This window comes from Sinocyclocheilus anshuiensis, unplaced genomic scaffold (genome assembly GCF_001515605.1).
Source record: "Sinocyclocheilus anshuiensis isolate Anshui unplaced genomic scaffold, SAMN03320099.WGS_v1.1 scaffold52, whole genome shotgun sequence".
NCBI classification, from domain to species: domain Eukaryota; kingdom Metazoa; phylum Chordata; class Actinopteri; order Cypriniformes; family Cyprinidae; genus Sinocyclocheilus; species Sinocyclocheilus anshuiensis.
Window position 1 is genome coordinate 351,933 of NW_015554055.1, and position 12,569 is coordinate 364,501.

General features: G+C 36.2%; 1 protein-coding gene across 1 annotated transcript in view; it reads left to right on the forward strand.

The window, feature by feature from the left end:
* Nucleotides 1–12,107, forward strand: part of LOC107668507 (tetratricopeptide repeat protein 7B-like) — a 42,428-nt gene extending 30,321 nt beyond the window's left edge. The window contains exons 19-22 of the mRNA XM_016460398.1: nt 1,321–1,371; nt 6,654–6,794; nt 8,978–9,180; nt 10,593–12,107. Of these exons, the coding sequence (XP_016315884.1) occupies nt 1,321–1,371; nt 6,654–6,794; nt 8,978–9,180; nt 10,593–10,814 (617 nt within the window). The 3' untranslated portion in view covers nt 10,815–12,107. The remainder of the gene's footprint in view (nt 1–1,320; nt 1,372–6,653; nt 6,795–8,977; nt 9,181–10,592) is intronic.
* Nucleotides 12,108–12,569: the final 462 nt, after the last annotated feature.

Consider the following 12,569-nt stretch of genomic DNA (forward strand, 5'->3'; position numbering starts at 1 on the left):
GCAAATGGCTGCAATATAACAAAGAGTGAAAAATTTAAGGGGGTCTGAATACTTTCCGTACCCACTGTATATTCTTAAGGACATCAAAACCTAAAATAAAACTCCAGAAAGGTGTACAATATGGGACCTTTAATAAATCATTAGCTCATCCATGAACATGATTTCTGCCCGAGTCCCGTCGGATTGCATCGGCTGTGGGGATGAAGACGACAACTCCCATGATTCCACACTCAGTCATGGCGTCATCAAACTACGCCTTTGTCTCTTTGTTTATTTTGAATACGCGCCCTCTAGCGGCAAAAATTACATATTGTGCCTTTAAACTTTTAATTAATTGACGTTAAATTGTGTACGTTTCATGATTTTAATTAATTACACAAGTTTTTTAACCATTAAATTAAATATTAAAGACGGAAAAAACATTATTTGGAAAAAGTAAAACCGATTTCATAGGGTCCTATATAAAACTTATAAGCTCATAATCAACCCCACATTTTTAAAAGTTTTTTAACCATTAAATTAAATATTAAAGACGGAAAAAACATTATTTGGAAAAAATAAAACCGATTTCATAGGGTCCTATATAAAACTTATAAGCTCATAATCAACCCCACATTTTTGAACATTAACTGACATAGTAAGTGATGTCCACTAAAGTCTGTCAAACTGGAAAAATAGACAGTGGAGTCAGACATAACTGCCAACAAATGGTTATTTTATAGTCAAAGTTATCCAGCAAAGTGTAAATGTTGTAGCCCAGCATCGGATGACTGACAGGTGAGTAGGCATCCTTCCCTGTTGTCTGACACACATCAGGATGCATTAATGCTTCCACTGCAAATAGGATCACAAAACTTTCGGTTTTGGACTCCATTTGAATCTTAGTGTCCACATATGATCAGACCACCCAAGACGGATATTAACACCAGGTGTAAACAGCGTCTGTCTTCCTCTCTGTCTGACTTCTGTAATGCTGTGCATGTGATTCACAGTTTCTGCTGTTACTCTTCTCACTGTGCAGTGTTTGTGCATCCAGACCATTGCATTTACACTCTTACAGCCTCAAACACAGTGTCACACACCTGTGCACCTGCCAGTCTGTGTCCGCAGAGCGTGAGAATCACAGATGCAGGCTTTACAGGGCCTAAGGAGGACTCCTGACACTTTGGTTTGTGGTATTACAGAAAGTCAGACAGAATTAATTTTTTTTTCTGTTATATTTCTGTGTTTTTGTAAAGTTTCTGTTGTTGTGGTTGTTGTTTTTGTTCCAATTTTTTATGAGTAATTGCCCCCTTTTTGTTGTTCTTTTTGGTTTCCAAGGCAACCTTCCAGATGCTTTCTTTCATGGTTTTGACTCCTTTATTGGGGTTTGTAAGTAGCTCTTGCTGTTACTGCTCTGCCTTTATACACAAACACACACACACACCTGCTTCATTGCCTCGCTGGCCTTCTCCCCCTCGGCAGAGTGCACCTACCACCTGTCTGTTAAGACACTCCGACACACTCCAGCATAATGTGTTCAATGGACTCGTTGCCTCTTACCTTTTGTTTTGCCCTCTTATTGTGTGTGTGTCCTCTCCTGGCGTTTTGTGTCCCCGGCCTCTTTGTGCTGGAGAGAGAGACGTAAATGCACTCATTTGGCCTCGGTTCTTAATAATTAAAGAGACAGTATTGTTCCTCCAGGCTCAAACAGGGTTTAACGCCTACTGCTGCTTAAAGCCACATATTTATGGGTACTTTTAGCAGTGTTTGGATTCTGACTTCTTATTAGTTTTAATGATACAATTCGTTATTATTATTAATGGTATGGCAAATTATTATTTTTTTTTTTTATTTACACTACTGTCTAAAACAGGGTGCCCAAACTCGGTCTTGGAGGGCCGGTGTCCTGCAGAGTTTAGCTCCAACCCCAATTAAACACACCTGAACCAGCTAATCAAGCTCTTATAGGCATACTAGAAACTTACCAGCAGGTGTGTTGAGGCAAGTTGGAGCTAAACTCTGCAGGACACCGGCCCTCCAGGACCGAGTTTGGGCACCCCTGGTCTAAAAGTTTGGGGTCAGTAAGATTTTTGTGGAAGCTGTGACACATTGTTTTCAGGATTCTTTGATAAACATTAAGTCTTAACAAATGTGTTAACTGTCACTTTTGATGAATTTAATGCATCCTTTCATAAAAAAAAAAAATTTCTTCGTCAAAAAATCTTACTGAGCCCAAATTTATGAGCAGTAGTGTGTATGTAAATATACATGCTACCTGTTTCTTGTTATCACAAGCACTGTAAAAGTGTTCTGTGATTAAAAATCAATCTAAATCATTTGGTGCCTCAGGAGAGCAATGACCTTGTCTAAAATGTGCTCTAATTTTTTAACCATCAATCCAAAATTAGACTTAAGCTCTTTTAATTCCATCTGACAGTCCATAGTTTAATTCCAGTTTAAGATTATTGTTTCATTTTATTTGAAACCTGAGTGAAATCAGGCACATTTAGAGGGACTTTGACTGATCCTGTAATTATTTTAAAAGTTTTTATTTAAATATTATTTGTCATTAGGGTCACTTGATATAAATTGGGTGTGTGGTATCTGATGGAATAGCACCTAGGTCTCTGGACCGTAGATCACAAGCTCTAATTTCCTTTAGTGTCTCACATTTAGCAGCTGTTTCTAAATTCCAGGCTCTGTTAACAGAGCGATGAAACGTTTAAGAGGACGGGATCGCTGGTGTCATGATCGTGCTGAGAGGTGCTCATTTACGGCCAATTGCAATGGAAACAGTATCTGGAAATGGTCATAGCTTGTAAAAATTCAATGGAAAGTAACTGGGAAATTATGTGCCCTGTATTTAATAGAAATAAATTAATAATGTTAAATGATTCTGAACTTAATTATGAACTTAAATGTGCCTGTTTGCAGAAAAAACTGACATGTGCTGTTATCGCAAGCTTCTAGGAATGCCAAAAAGGGGAGTTGCATTACAAACCAAAGACTTCCTGTATATTTACAGCAGGTTCTGGTGAAGAAAGTACTGTCTCTTTAAAAACATATTGCTTTTTATGTGTGTGTGTGATTGCGTGTGATGATGCTTTCCCACTCCTAGCATGGAGCTCCTTCGTCACGCTCTTTCTGCAGGCTGGTCTGATGCATCATGGGAGTCTGTTTGAGTTTGTGTGTGCACACGCATGTGCTTAAAAGAGATGTGAAGCTGTTGACACTTTAGCAAGTTCTTGTCATCAACCTTAACCCTACAGAGTGATGGCAGCTCTTTGAGGGCAATGGCCTGATGGCTTCCCCTACTTCAGTAGTTTGTATTAAAAAAAAATAATAATAAAATAGAGACTAGGGCTGGACGATTAATCGAAAAGTAATCGAAATTGAAATTCAGAACCTCTACCCGATGCAATTTTCCCACATCGGTTATTTTGATTTTTCAATCCTGTGAATACTTTCCCCAGGGTTGCCAGGTCTGCGAAACAAAACAAGCCCGATTGTTATTCAAAACAAGACCAAAACTAGCCCAGTCCCCCCTTTTTTACATTAAAACTGAAATGTGACTTTTTTTCATAAGACGTTTTAATTTCAAGAGATGTGTGCTTTGAATTCAATTGTTCGAAATATTCAATGAATAGCCATAAATAGTTTGTTTCCTTCAGTTATTTTAAAATCACAAAGAAATGCACTCTTTCATTAGAAAAAAATATCCCACCTTTAATAGTTGAGCATATTTACAGTACAAACCTTGTCAGTGAACTATGAGGGCAAATAAGTAAATAAATAAAATAATCGTTCATTAATCGTAATCGAGGTAAAATGTTCAATTAATCGAGAGTTTGATTTTAGGTCATATCGTCAAGCCCTAATAGAGACTTACAGATAGTTCACACTTAAATTAATAATTTAGGATCTTTTGCCCATGTTGTTCCAATCTGTATGACTTTCTTTTGTAAAACTCAAATTGAGAAGTTGAGCACGATGTCCAATCTGCTCTTCCACACAGTGAAAATGCAGACATATGTTGCCAAGTTCCAAAATTACAAAACAGCACCATAAAAAGTAATTTATTGGACTTTTGAGCTTAAATCCAAGTTTTCTAAAGTCATATAATAGAATTTGTTACCCCTCCAGGGTATTGTATTTTTGAACAAAATACAGTAAAAACAAGCATATTGTGAAATACTAATATAATTTAAAGTAATAATTAAATTGATTAAATCAATTACATTTTAGTTCAAAAGAACAGCATTTATTTGAAATAGAAATCTTTTGTAATGTTATAAATTTATTTACTCACTTTTGATCAATTTGATGCATCATTGCTGAATAAAAGTGTTAATTTCTTTCAAAAAGCATAATTCTTTCTGACCCCAAACTTTTAAACAGTGGTATATTAATGCATTTGACAACATGTTGTCTCAGGAAGTGCGATTTAAAATGAGAACTGAAGGTCATAAAGGTTCGAAACAACATGAGAATAAGAAACATGACCATTTTCATTTTTGGATGAACTGTCCACCTTTAAATAGAGATTATTGTTATATCGATAAAACCTAGAACAGCCATAAATAACTGTTTGCTTGTGTATTAAATGTTTTGTTTCACGGTTTAAAGTTGTTCATTCTTGTGGCCTCCATGAGTGATTTTTAAAAAAATCCTTGGTATAGGACATTCATGAAGAGATCCCCTGGAAGCCTTTTAAACTCAGTACAGATAAGGGTCAGATTCTCAGTGTTTGGTCCTGTGATCCATGGCTTTGTTCACTGTCACCATAGAAACGCTAAACATAGGAGCAGCAGCTATGGATACTCAACAAACTCATTGCTAAAGAGAAAGAAACTGAGATGTACAGGGATCGATTTCAGTCCGAATGTGTTTTATGATCCTAATATGTTCCTCTGAACCCCGACAGAGACTTTAATGACCACACTGATGCCCTGACCATAGCTAAGACAAATAGGGACTCTGTGATCGCTGAACTGCAGGGGGCAATTTCATTTCAGTTCACCCAGTTCAGGAAACTGATGTGGTGTCTTCAGTTCATCTCCTCAGTCTAGCAAATTGAAAAGGACCTGAGGCCAAATCTGGAATTTATTGGTAAAACTGGTAAAGGAATAGCTCACCCAGAACTGAAGGTTCGGTCATTTAAAAACCCAAATTACTTCCACTACAGGATGTTATTTGCTTCTGGCTGCTAAAAATTCTGAAATGTCATGTTTTTATTGTATTTTTGACTTTTAAAAAATCTTACCGACCCCAAACATTTGAATGTAGTTTCTTCTGTGGAACACAAAAGGAGAAATTTTGAAGATTGTACAAATCACCTTTTGCATGCAGTTACAAAGAATGGAAGTTAGAGCACTGAAGCTTCAAACAGGATGCAAAAATCTATAAAAATATCATAAAAGTGGTCCATATGACTTATGGACTATATTCAGATGGCTTATAATACCTATGTGTGAAGAACAGACCTAAATAGTTGTTATTCACTGAACATTATGAATATTCACTTTGTGAATTAATTGTTCTTTTAAGTCTGATCTTTTTAGTGAATTATTTGAAAAGATTTGCGAATTTAAAATGATTGTAAATGAGAACCAGAATGTCATTTTGGATGAACTATCCATTTAATTGAATGCACTCTTATTCAAGCTGAGCAGACATGAAAACACAGCCTCATTTGCGTTGATCAGTTGCTCTGATATGAAATGTGATTTACATGTTGCAGCCAGCACTTTTAAAATGCAGGATTTGGTAAATTTGTGGAAAGTAGCAGCAAATGTGCAGAGCTTCATTTATTCACTATTAATAATCGTATGCTGTTTGTGTTTAAGTGGTGTGTGTAAATGTGCTTGTTAAAGTATTGTCCACCTTTTGGAAATTTCTAAAAGTTGACTACAGATTGTTGGATCTTGTCATGGTGTTTCTTTACCCTTGCATTTCCTAAAATTCTCTCACATTAAATTGTCTAGAGATTAGAAATGACTAGTGTTATTTTTTTTAACTTGTACATTAGAATAGAAAAACTGTAACACTCTTATGTGTTAAATATATAGGAACGAGTTTTAATTTAATTAAAAAAAAAATTTAAGAATTATTTTTGGCATTTTTGCCTTTGTTATAATAGGACAAATCAAAGCTGACAGGAAGCGAAGGGGGCGGGATTTGGAAATGTCCTCAAGTCATGATTCAAACTCGGGACGCCTGTAGCGCAAAGGCGCTGTATGTCGGCGCACTGCCCATAAAGCTATCGACGCCACCTTTTTTTTAGTAATTTTGTTGTGCTTGATATTTTTTTATTAGTTTTAATTTTTTAGCTTTAAATTATTTTTATTTCAGTTTCTGTTTTAGTATGTTATTTTATTTTACTTTGTTGCCAAGGCAACAGTTAATTCTTTGCAATTTTTCATCAAATATTTATATTTCATTTTATTACAGCTTTAATTTAATTAACAATTTCTAAAAGTTTTGGTTTTAATACTACTTTTAGTTAACAATAATAGCACTGTTGAGAACAGGGATTAGCTATGATCAACTGCTATTTGGCCTTCATGTGTATAAGAACAAAATTCTAGATCGAAGTTTTCACTACTAATATCTGCAGTGTAGAGAAGCTCCTATGTACGTGTCGTTGCCGACTGTCTATGTTTCCACCGCAGGTTCGGTCCACGCCACCTCCATAGCAGCGTCACGGGTGGAGCAGGCGCTGTCTGAGGTGGCCTCTTCCCTTCAGAGCAGTGCTCCGAAACAGGGACCCCTCCACCCTTGGATGACCCTTGCCCAGATCTGGCTGCATGCAGGTACAAACCTCACCCACAGCCCTAATTTGCATCCTTTTAACATAAGTCATGCCCACATTCTATTGTTACATTGTTCGGGTCCGGGTTTAATAAACGGCATATTCTGTAATCTTGAAATAAAATATAGCTTAAGTTCTAAACAAACTGTAATAGAACACTATGTTTAAATATGGACAGCTTATTCCTCACTGCTTTGTAAACCCAGGTTGTTATTAATAGCATCCTTTGTCCAAGCAAATACATTAAACCATATCCAGCAGGATCAAATTCCCCATCTGGAGGCTTTTGCTCTGTCTACAATCAGCATTTATGAATAGACAAGCAATTGTGGTTACTTGTGAATGTGGCTGAATTAAATGCACTGAAGTTTAGGAAAGTTCTGCTAGCAGCTCCAAGGTCATGGGTCTGATTCCCAGGCCAAATAAGTACTGATAAGAACAGCGTGAATGCACAGTAAATAGGGGTGTGTGAGCATTTTTCTGCTGGTACCATGGTTGGTTTAGGCCTGTCGTGGATAGCTGACTCCACAAGTTTTCAAGAGCAGTGTTAGTTAGATCATAGCAGTGACAGAAATTATCTTTTTCATCAAGAGGCAATACATGCCCCCTTAAATGGATTTTCCAGGGGTATGTTTACCTTTATAAGGGAAATTTTTATTTTAAATTTTTCTATTTTAATGTCATATTCATTTTAAAGACTAAAGTTCATTCGAATAATATGACACCATAGGGCTGTTAGTAATCAAATGAAACCAGGATCAACAAAAGTCATCTGTGCTCTGCCAGTGTGACACAGAAGCTGCATCTTGTATTTACACTGTTTAATGCAGTTCAGAGGTGGCCTGAATGCATTTACACTGCTATTACAATCGCCTAAATAACAGAATGAGATTACTGTGTTAAAATACAATTTTGAATATTTAAATATTAAATGATTTTGAAAAAGAAATGATACTTTAAATATAAAACTTGAACTGTCTTAATGAACAAGTCACTGAATCATTCACTCAAATGATTTGTTCAAAACGGCTAATTTGTTCAGTAACAGTAACAGTGTTACTATTGTTAGCTAAAACTATTAAAAATATAGCAGGTCACTGTCTTTATGAATTGATCATTGAATCATTCATTCAAACAATTAGTTTAGAAATGCAGATTAGTTCAGTAACAAATGTTATTGTTAACTTATACTAAAACTATTTAAAACTTGTTTTTGTTAATTAAAATAAATACCTGAAATATGTAAATATTACATGAAAAACTGAGGAATGTTAGAAATTATTGAAATTAGAAATAAACTAAAATAAAAGTGAACTGAATTAACAAATAAAAGTTAAAGTTGAAGTACTAAATTACTAAAACTAAAATTCAAAAATAAAGTAAAATTAACTAAAAAACTAAAACTAAAATCGAAAAACTGAAAAGATGAAAAACTTTGGAATGTTAGAAATGATTGAAATTAGAAATAAACTAAAATAAAAGTGAACTGAATTAAATTAAATAAGTTATAGTTGAAGTACTAAAGTACTAAAACTAAAATAAAAAAATAAATTATAATTAACTAAAAAACTAAAACTAAAATTGAAATAAACTGTAAAGTTGAAAAACTTTGGAATGTTAGAAATGATTGAAATTAGAAATAAACTAAAATAAAAGTTAAAGTTGAAGTACTGAATTACTAAAACTAAAATAAAAAATAAATTGAAATTAACTAAAAACTAAAATTGAAATAAACTGTGAATATAAATAAAATAGTCAAAATATTCATAAACACTATAATGGTATATAAATGATAATAAAACTGAACAAAAATTTGTTCTCTCAGAAAAAGACAATCAACTCAGTTACTAAGACTAATTATTCTTTAACCAGCTTGACTGTCACTGAGCCAAGTGAGGGAACCTTAGCAGGACTTGGCAGGGTGAGAAAGGTGTCAAGAGTAAACATACTTAGTAGTCACTTTCCCTGGAGTTTGTTGGCTGAAGAGGGAGGACACCCCTCCAACGTTAAGCTCCCATCAGTCTCTCTGTCTCCTCACTGTTTGTGAGCTATGAAACTGACAGCTGACAGCCTGTCTGAGAATCACATTTTCTGTGTGACTCCAGATAAGAAATAAACCCCAGCAATGCTTCTTCCACTGTTTTCTCTTGATCACTTATTTTCTCTCTCTCTGTCTTTCCACAGCGGAGGTGTATATTGGAATGGGAAAGGCGGCGGAGGCAACAGCGTGTACGCAGGAAGCAGCCAACCTGTTCCCCATGTCCCATAACGTGTTGTTTATGAAAGGTCAGGTGGCGGAGCTGCGGGGGAACGTGGACGAGGCCAAGCGCTGGTACGAGGAGGCGCTGTCCATCAGCCCCACCCACGTCAAGACCATGCAGAGACTGGTGAGCACATGCTGTTTAGCCACTAACTGAAACCCTTTTGCAGTTTTACACTTTCATGTTTATTGCTCCCCGCAATGCAGTTGATTTCAGGTTTTACTCTTCTTGTGGGAACGTTTGGTTGTGTGTTTGTGGGATCGTCACGCTGAGATGGAGAAAAGAGTCCAGATCTCGTCCCTTGTCAGTATTTAGCAGACAATGAGTCCAGGATGTGGAGACTTGTCAGAGGAAGTGTTATTAGTAAGCAGAAATGTCATGTCTTATAAAGGAGCTCCCCTGTAGTAGACAGCAGCAGGAGGAAGTATTGCCCGTCTCTGTCAAATCTCTCCCTCTCTGACCTTCTTTTGTGTGTGTGTGTGTGTGTCTGTGTCTGTGTCTGTGTCTGGTGTGTGTGTGTGTGCGTGTCTGACACTGTTCTAACAGCAGGACAGTGGACGGCATCTGAACTATCAGAGCTGTTCACACTACATTAACCCTTTGTTTGATGTCGGCTCGTTTTTGATCTGTGTACTATAAAGAATATGTTAGAAATACCACGTTGTGCATTCAGACCAGATTTTATGACATTGTCAAAACAAACACAACAGATAACTGTATTCTTATAGAATTGTTTTATGGAAATACAGAGGTCTGTGATCATTTTGACACATTTGACAAACCAAATACGAAGAACAATGCGTATTTGCAGAACAGAAACTGTGTAAAAAATAATAGCAGAATTAAATTAAAATATTAAATAAAACAAATTTAATTGAAAAAACATTATGCATTTGAATAATACAATAAAAACAGTAATATGGTTTTTTTTTTTTCAGTTTAATATATTTAAAATTTATTTAATAATAATAGTAATTTATTCCTGTGATAGCAAAACTGAATTTTCAGCAGCCAATACCCATTACACTAAAAATACATAAAATATTTTTCCCAAACTGCTTTTTCAAAAACCACTGATTATATAAACTATAATTAATAATATTATATTATTAATATTGTAATATATAAATAATATAACTAATTATAGTACATTTGTATCAAAATCAACAGACAGAACACTTTTTTTTTCTTTTTTTTTCCAGTTTTTCTTTACAAATTGTTACCAAACACTGATCTATAGCTATTATGTATTGTCTATTATAGATCAGTCGTTACTAATCAATATTTTGATCATTCTTTTATAACTATACAATATAATGTAATTATACCATATAATATAATTATACCATTTCTTAAAGGGCCATGTTGTACCCTAATTAATGAACTGAAAATTATTTTTTAATTTGAGTCCGATTTGAAGCTAAAAGATATGTGCAATTTTTTAAATCAGTAGGAAGATTCAAATTTATCCAGAGCTCTGTCTTATATTTCCTGGCATCTGTATTTTTTGCTCTTTTGATTTGTCTGTTTTTTTGCAGAGTCTGATATTGCATCAGCTGCAAAGGTACAGTCTTGCGGAGAAGATCTTGCGTGACGCGGTGCAAGTGAACAGCACGGCCCATGACGTGTGGAACAGTCTGGGAGAAGTGCTGCAAACGCAGGGCAACGACGCTGCCGCGACCGAATGCTTCCTCACTGCCCTGGAGCTGGAGGCCAGCTGTCCCATCTTACCTTTCACCATCATTCCCCGCACCCTCTGAGACACTCCGAGCGCTCACCACCGACAAAACCTCTGTCCGTGAGTCATGCATGAGCCACAGCCCTTAAACACACACACCGAAACTCTTCTTCTGTCCTGGAATGCCTTTCCCACCCCCTCCGACCTTTTTATCGGTTCTCAGACGTGGATCTGCCGAACTCGAATCGACACGGTTATCAGTGTGAACTTTTCCACACTGCTTCATTGTTTTTTCCTTCCTATTCCTTCCTTCTTTCTGTGCTAGAATTTCCACCGGCTTCTGTATAGTAGTGGTGCCGCTCACCCTAAAACCCCGCCCCCTCCAGCACTCCCATTGGTCAGTTTCATACCACAGTACAAGTGGACCAATGAGAAACCTTTTCAAGCTGCTGTCACAGTGAAGCGGGTGACTGACGCAGCGGTTTCATCAAACCACGGTGCTTCCCGAAACATGTCCCGAAACATACAATCTTGAGATTCTAGTAGCTGTGTGTCATACGAACCAGTAATAACACTGACGCAGAGGCGGTCAAAAGTGTGTATATGTGTGCCGTGTGTGTTTGTGAGTTAAATGGACGGTCAGAGTGAGTGTGTCCTTTGCGTGTGCTGGTATCCAGGATATCCCTTCCTATGTGGCGTGTGCACGTGTGTTTATTTGGAATGGAATACTTGACACGCTGTTACAGTTGATCCCTGTTACACAAACACATGTAATAAAGGTTGTGTTTCCATGCTGTTGTTCCTGAGGGCAGGTGTGTCACCCGTGTTATGACTCCTAGAGAAACATTACGTCCCCCTCTGATCAAACGCTGTATTGTTTATATTCTGTATGTACAAAAGAATCGCCTAGAGCAAATGGAACGGATGCCAAAAGAACAACTACTCTAAAAGCAAATATTTTATCTTGGTTCTCATTAAAAGAGAAGATAAATCTAGTTTTGGACATTTCGTTTTGTTCTTTGGTTTATTTTTCCACATTTATCATGATTCAGAGGTCGAGATTTATATTGTTGATTTATCAGAGCCTTGCTATATTAGATGTTTATTTATCTGTGTGCTAGACAGGTGAAGACATGTATGTATTCCATGTGTGTGTGTGTGTGTGTGTGTGTGTGTGTGTGTGTATGTGTGTGGTGTGTGATAACATGAGGGACTGTTACAGATGGACATGTTAAAATCTCATATACGCAAACTATCTTCATAACGGAAGAGGAAGATTGTATGTGTGTATTTGAAGTCTTAGCAGTGTCAATCACAGGGCCAAACAACTGGAAATGCTGTTTTATGATGTCAATAAATGATCGATTGAGAAAAATCTGTTTTTGTTTGTTATTCCTTATTTTGTTATGTATTTCAAGTCTTTTTTGAGGACAGCTAATATTGCCAATGGAGCTAATATAGCTATATATAGTAATATAGCTAATTTAGAATTTTCTCCTAACTGTGACTTTTTCGAAGTTGCGACGTCAATTTATTTCTTAGTTTAGGTGGGTGGAAACATGGGTGGACTCGTACAGAACTTAATTTTCTGTAAAGTTGCTTTGCAACGATTTGTATCGTGAAAAGCGCTATACAAATAAACTTGAATTGAATTGAAAACTTGAATTGAAACAGGCTTCGATACAAACCTTAGTCTGTTCTCAAGGGGGCGATACAGATAATTTAATGTCTGTGCCAGCATACTGTATGTATTATTTAGGTAACAAGTTTTAAAAATATCAACTCTGACATTTTTTTCAGGCAAAAAACTTTCAAACCAAACAAGTCTGTTTGTCAA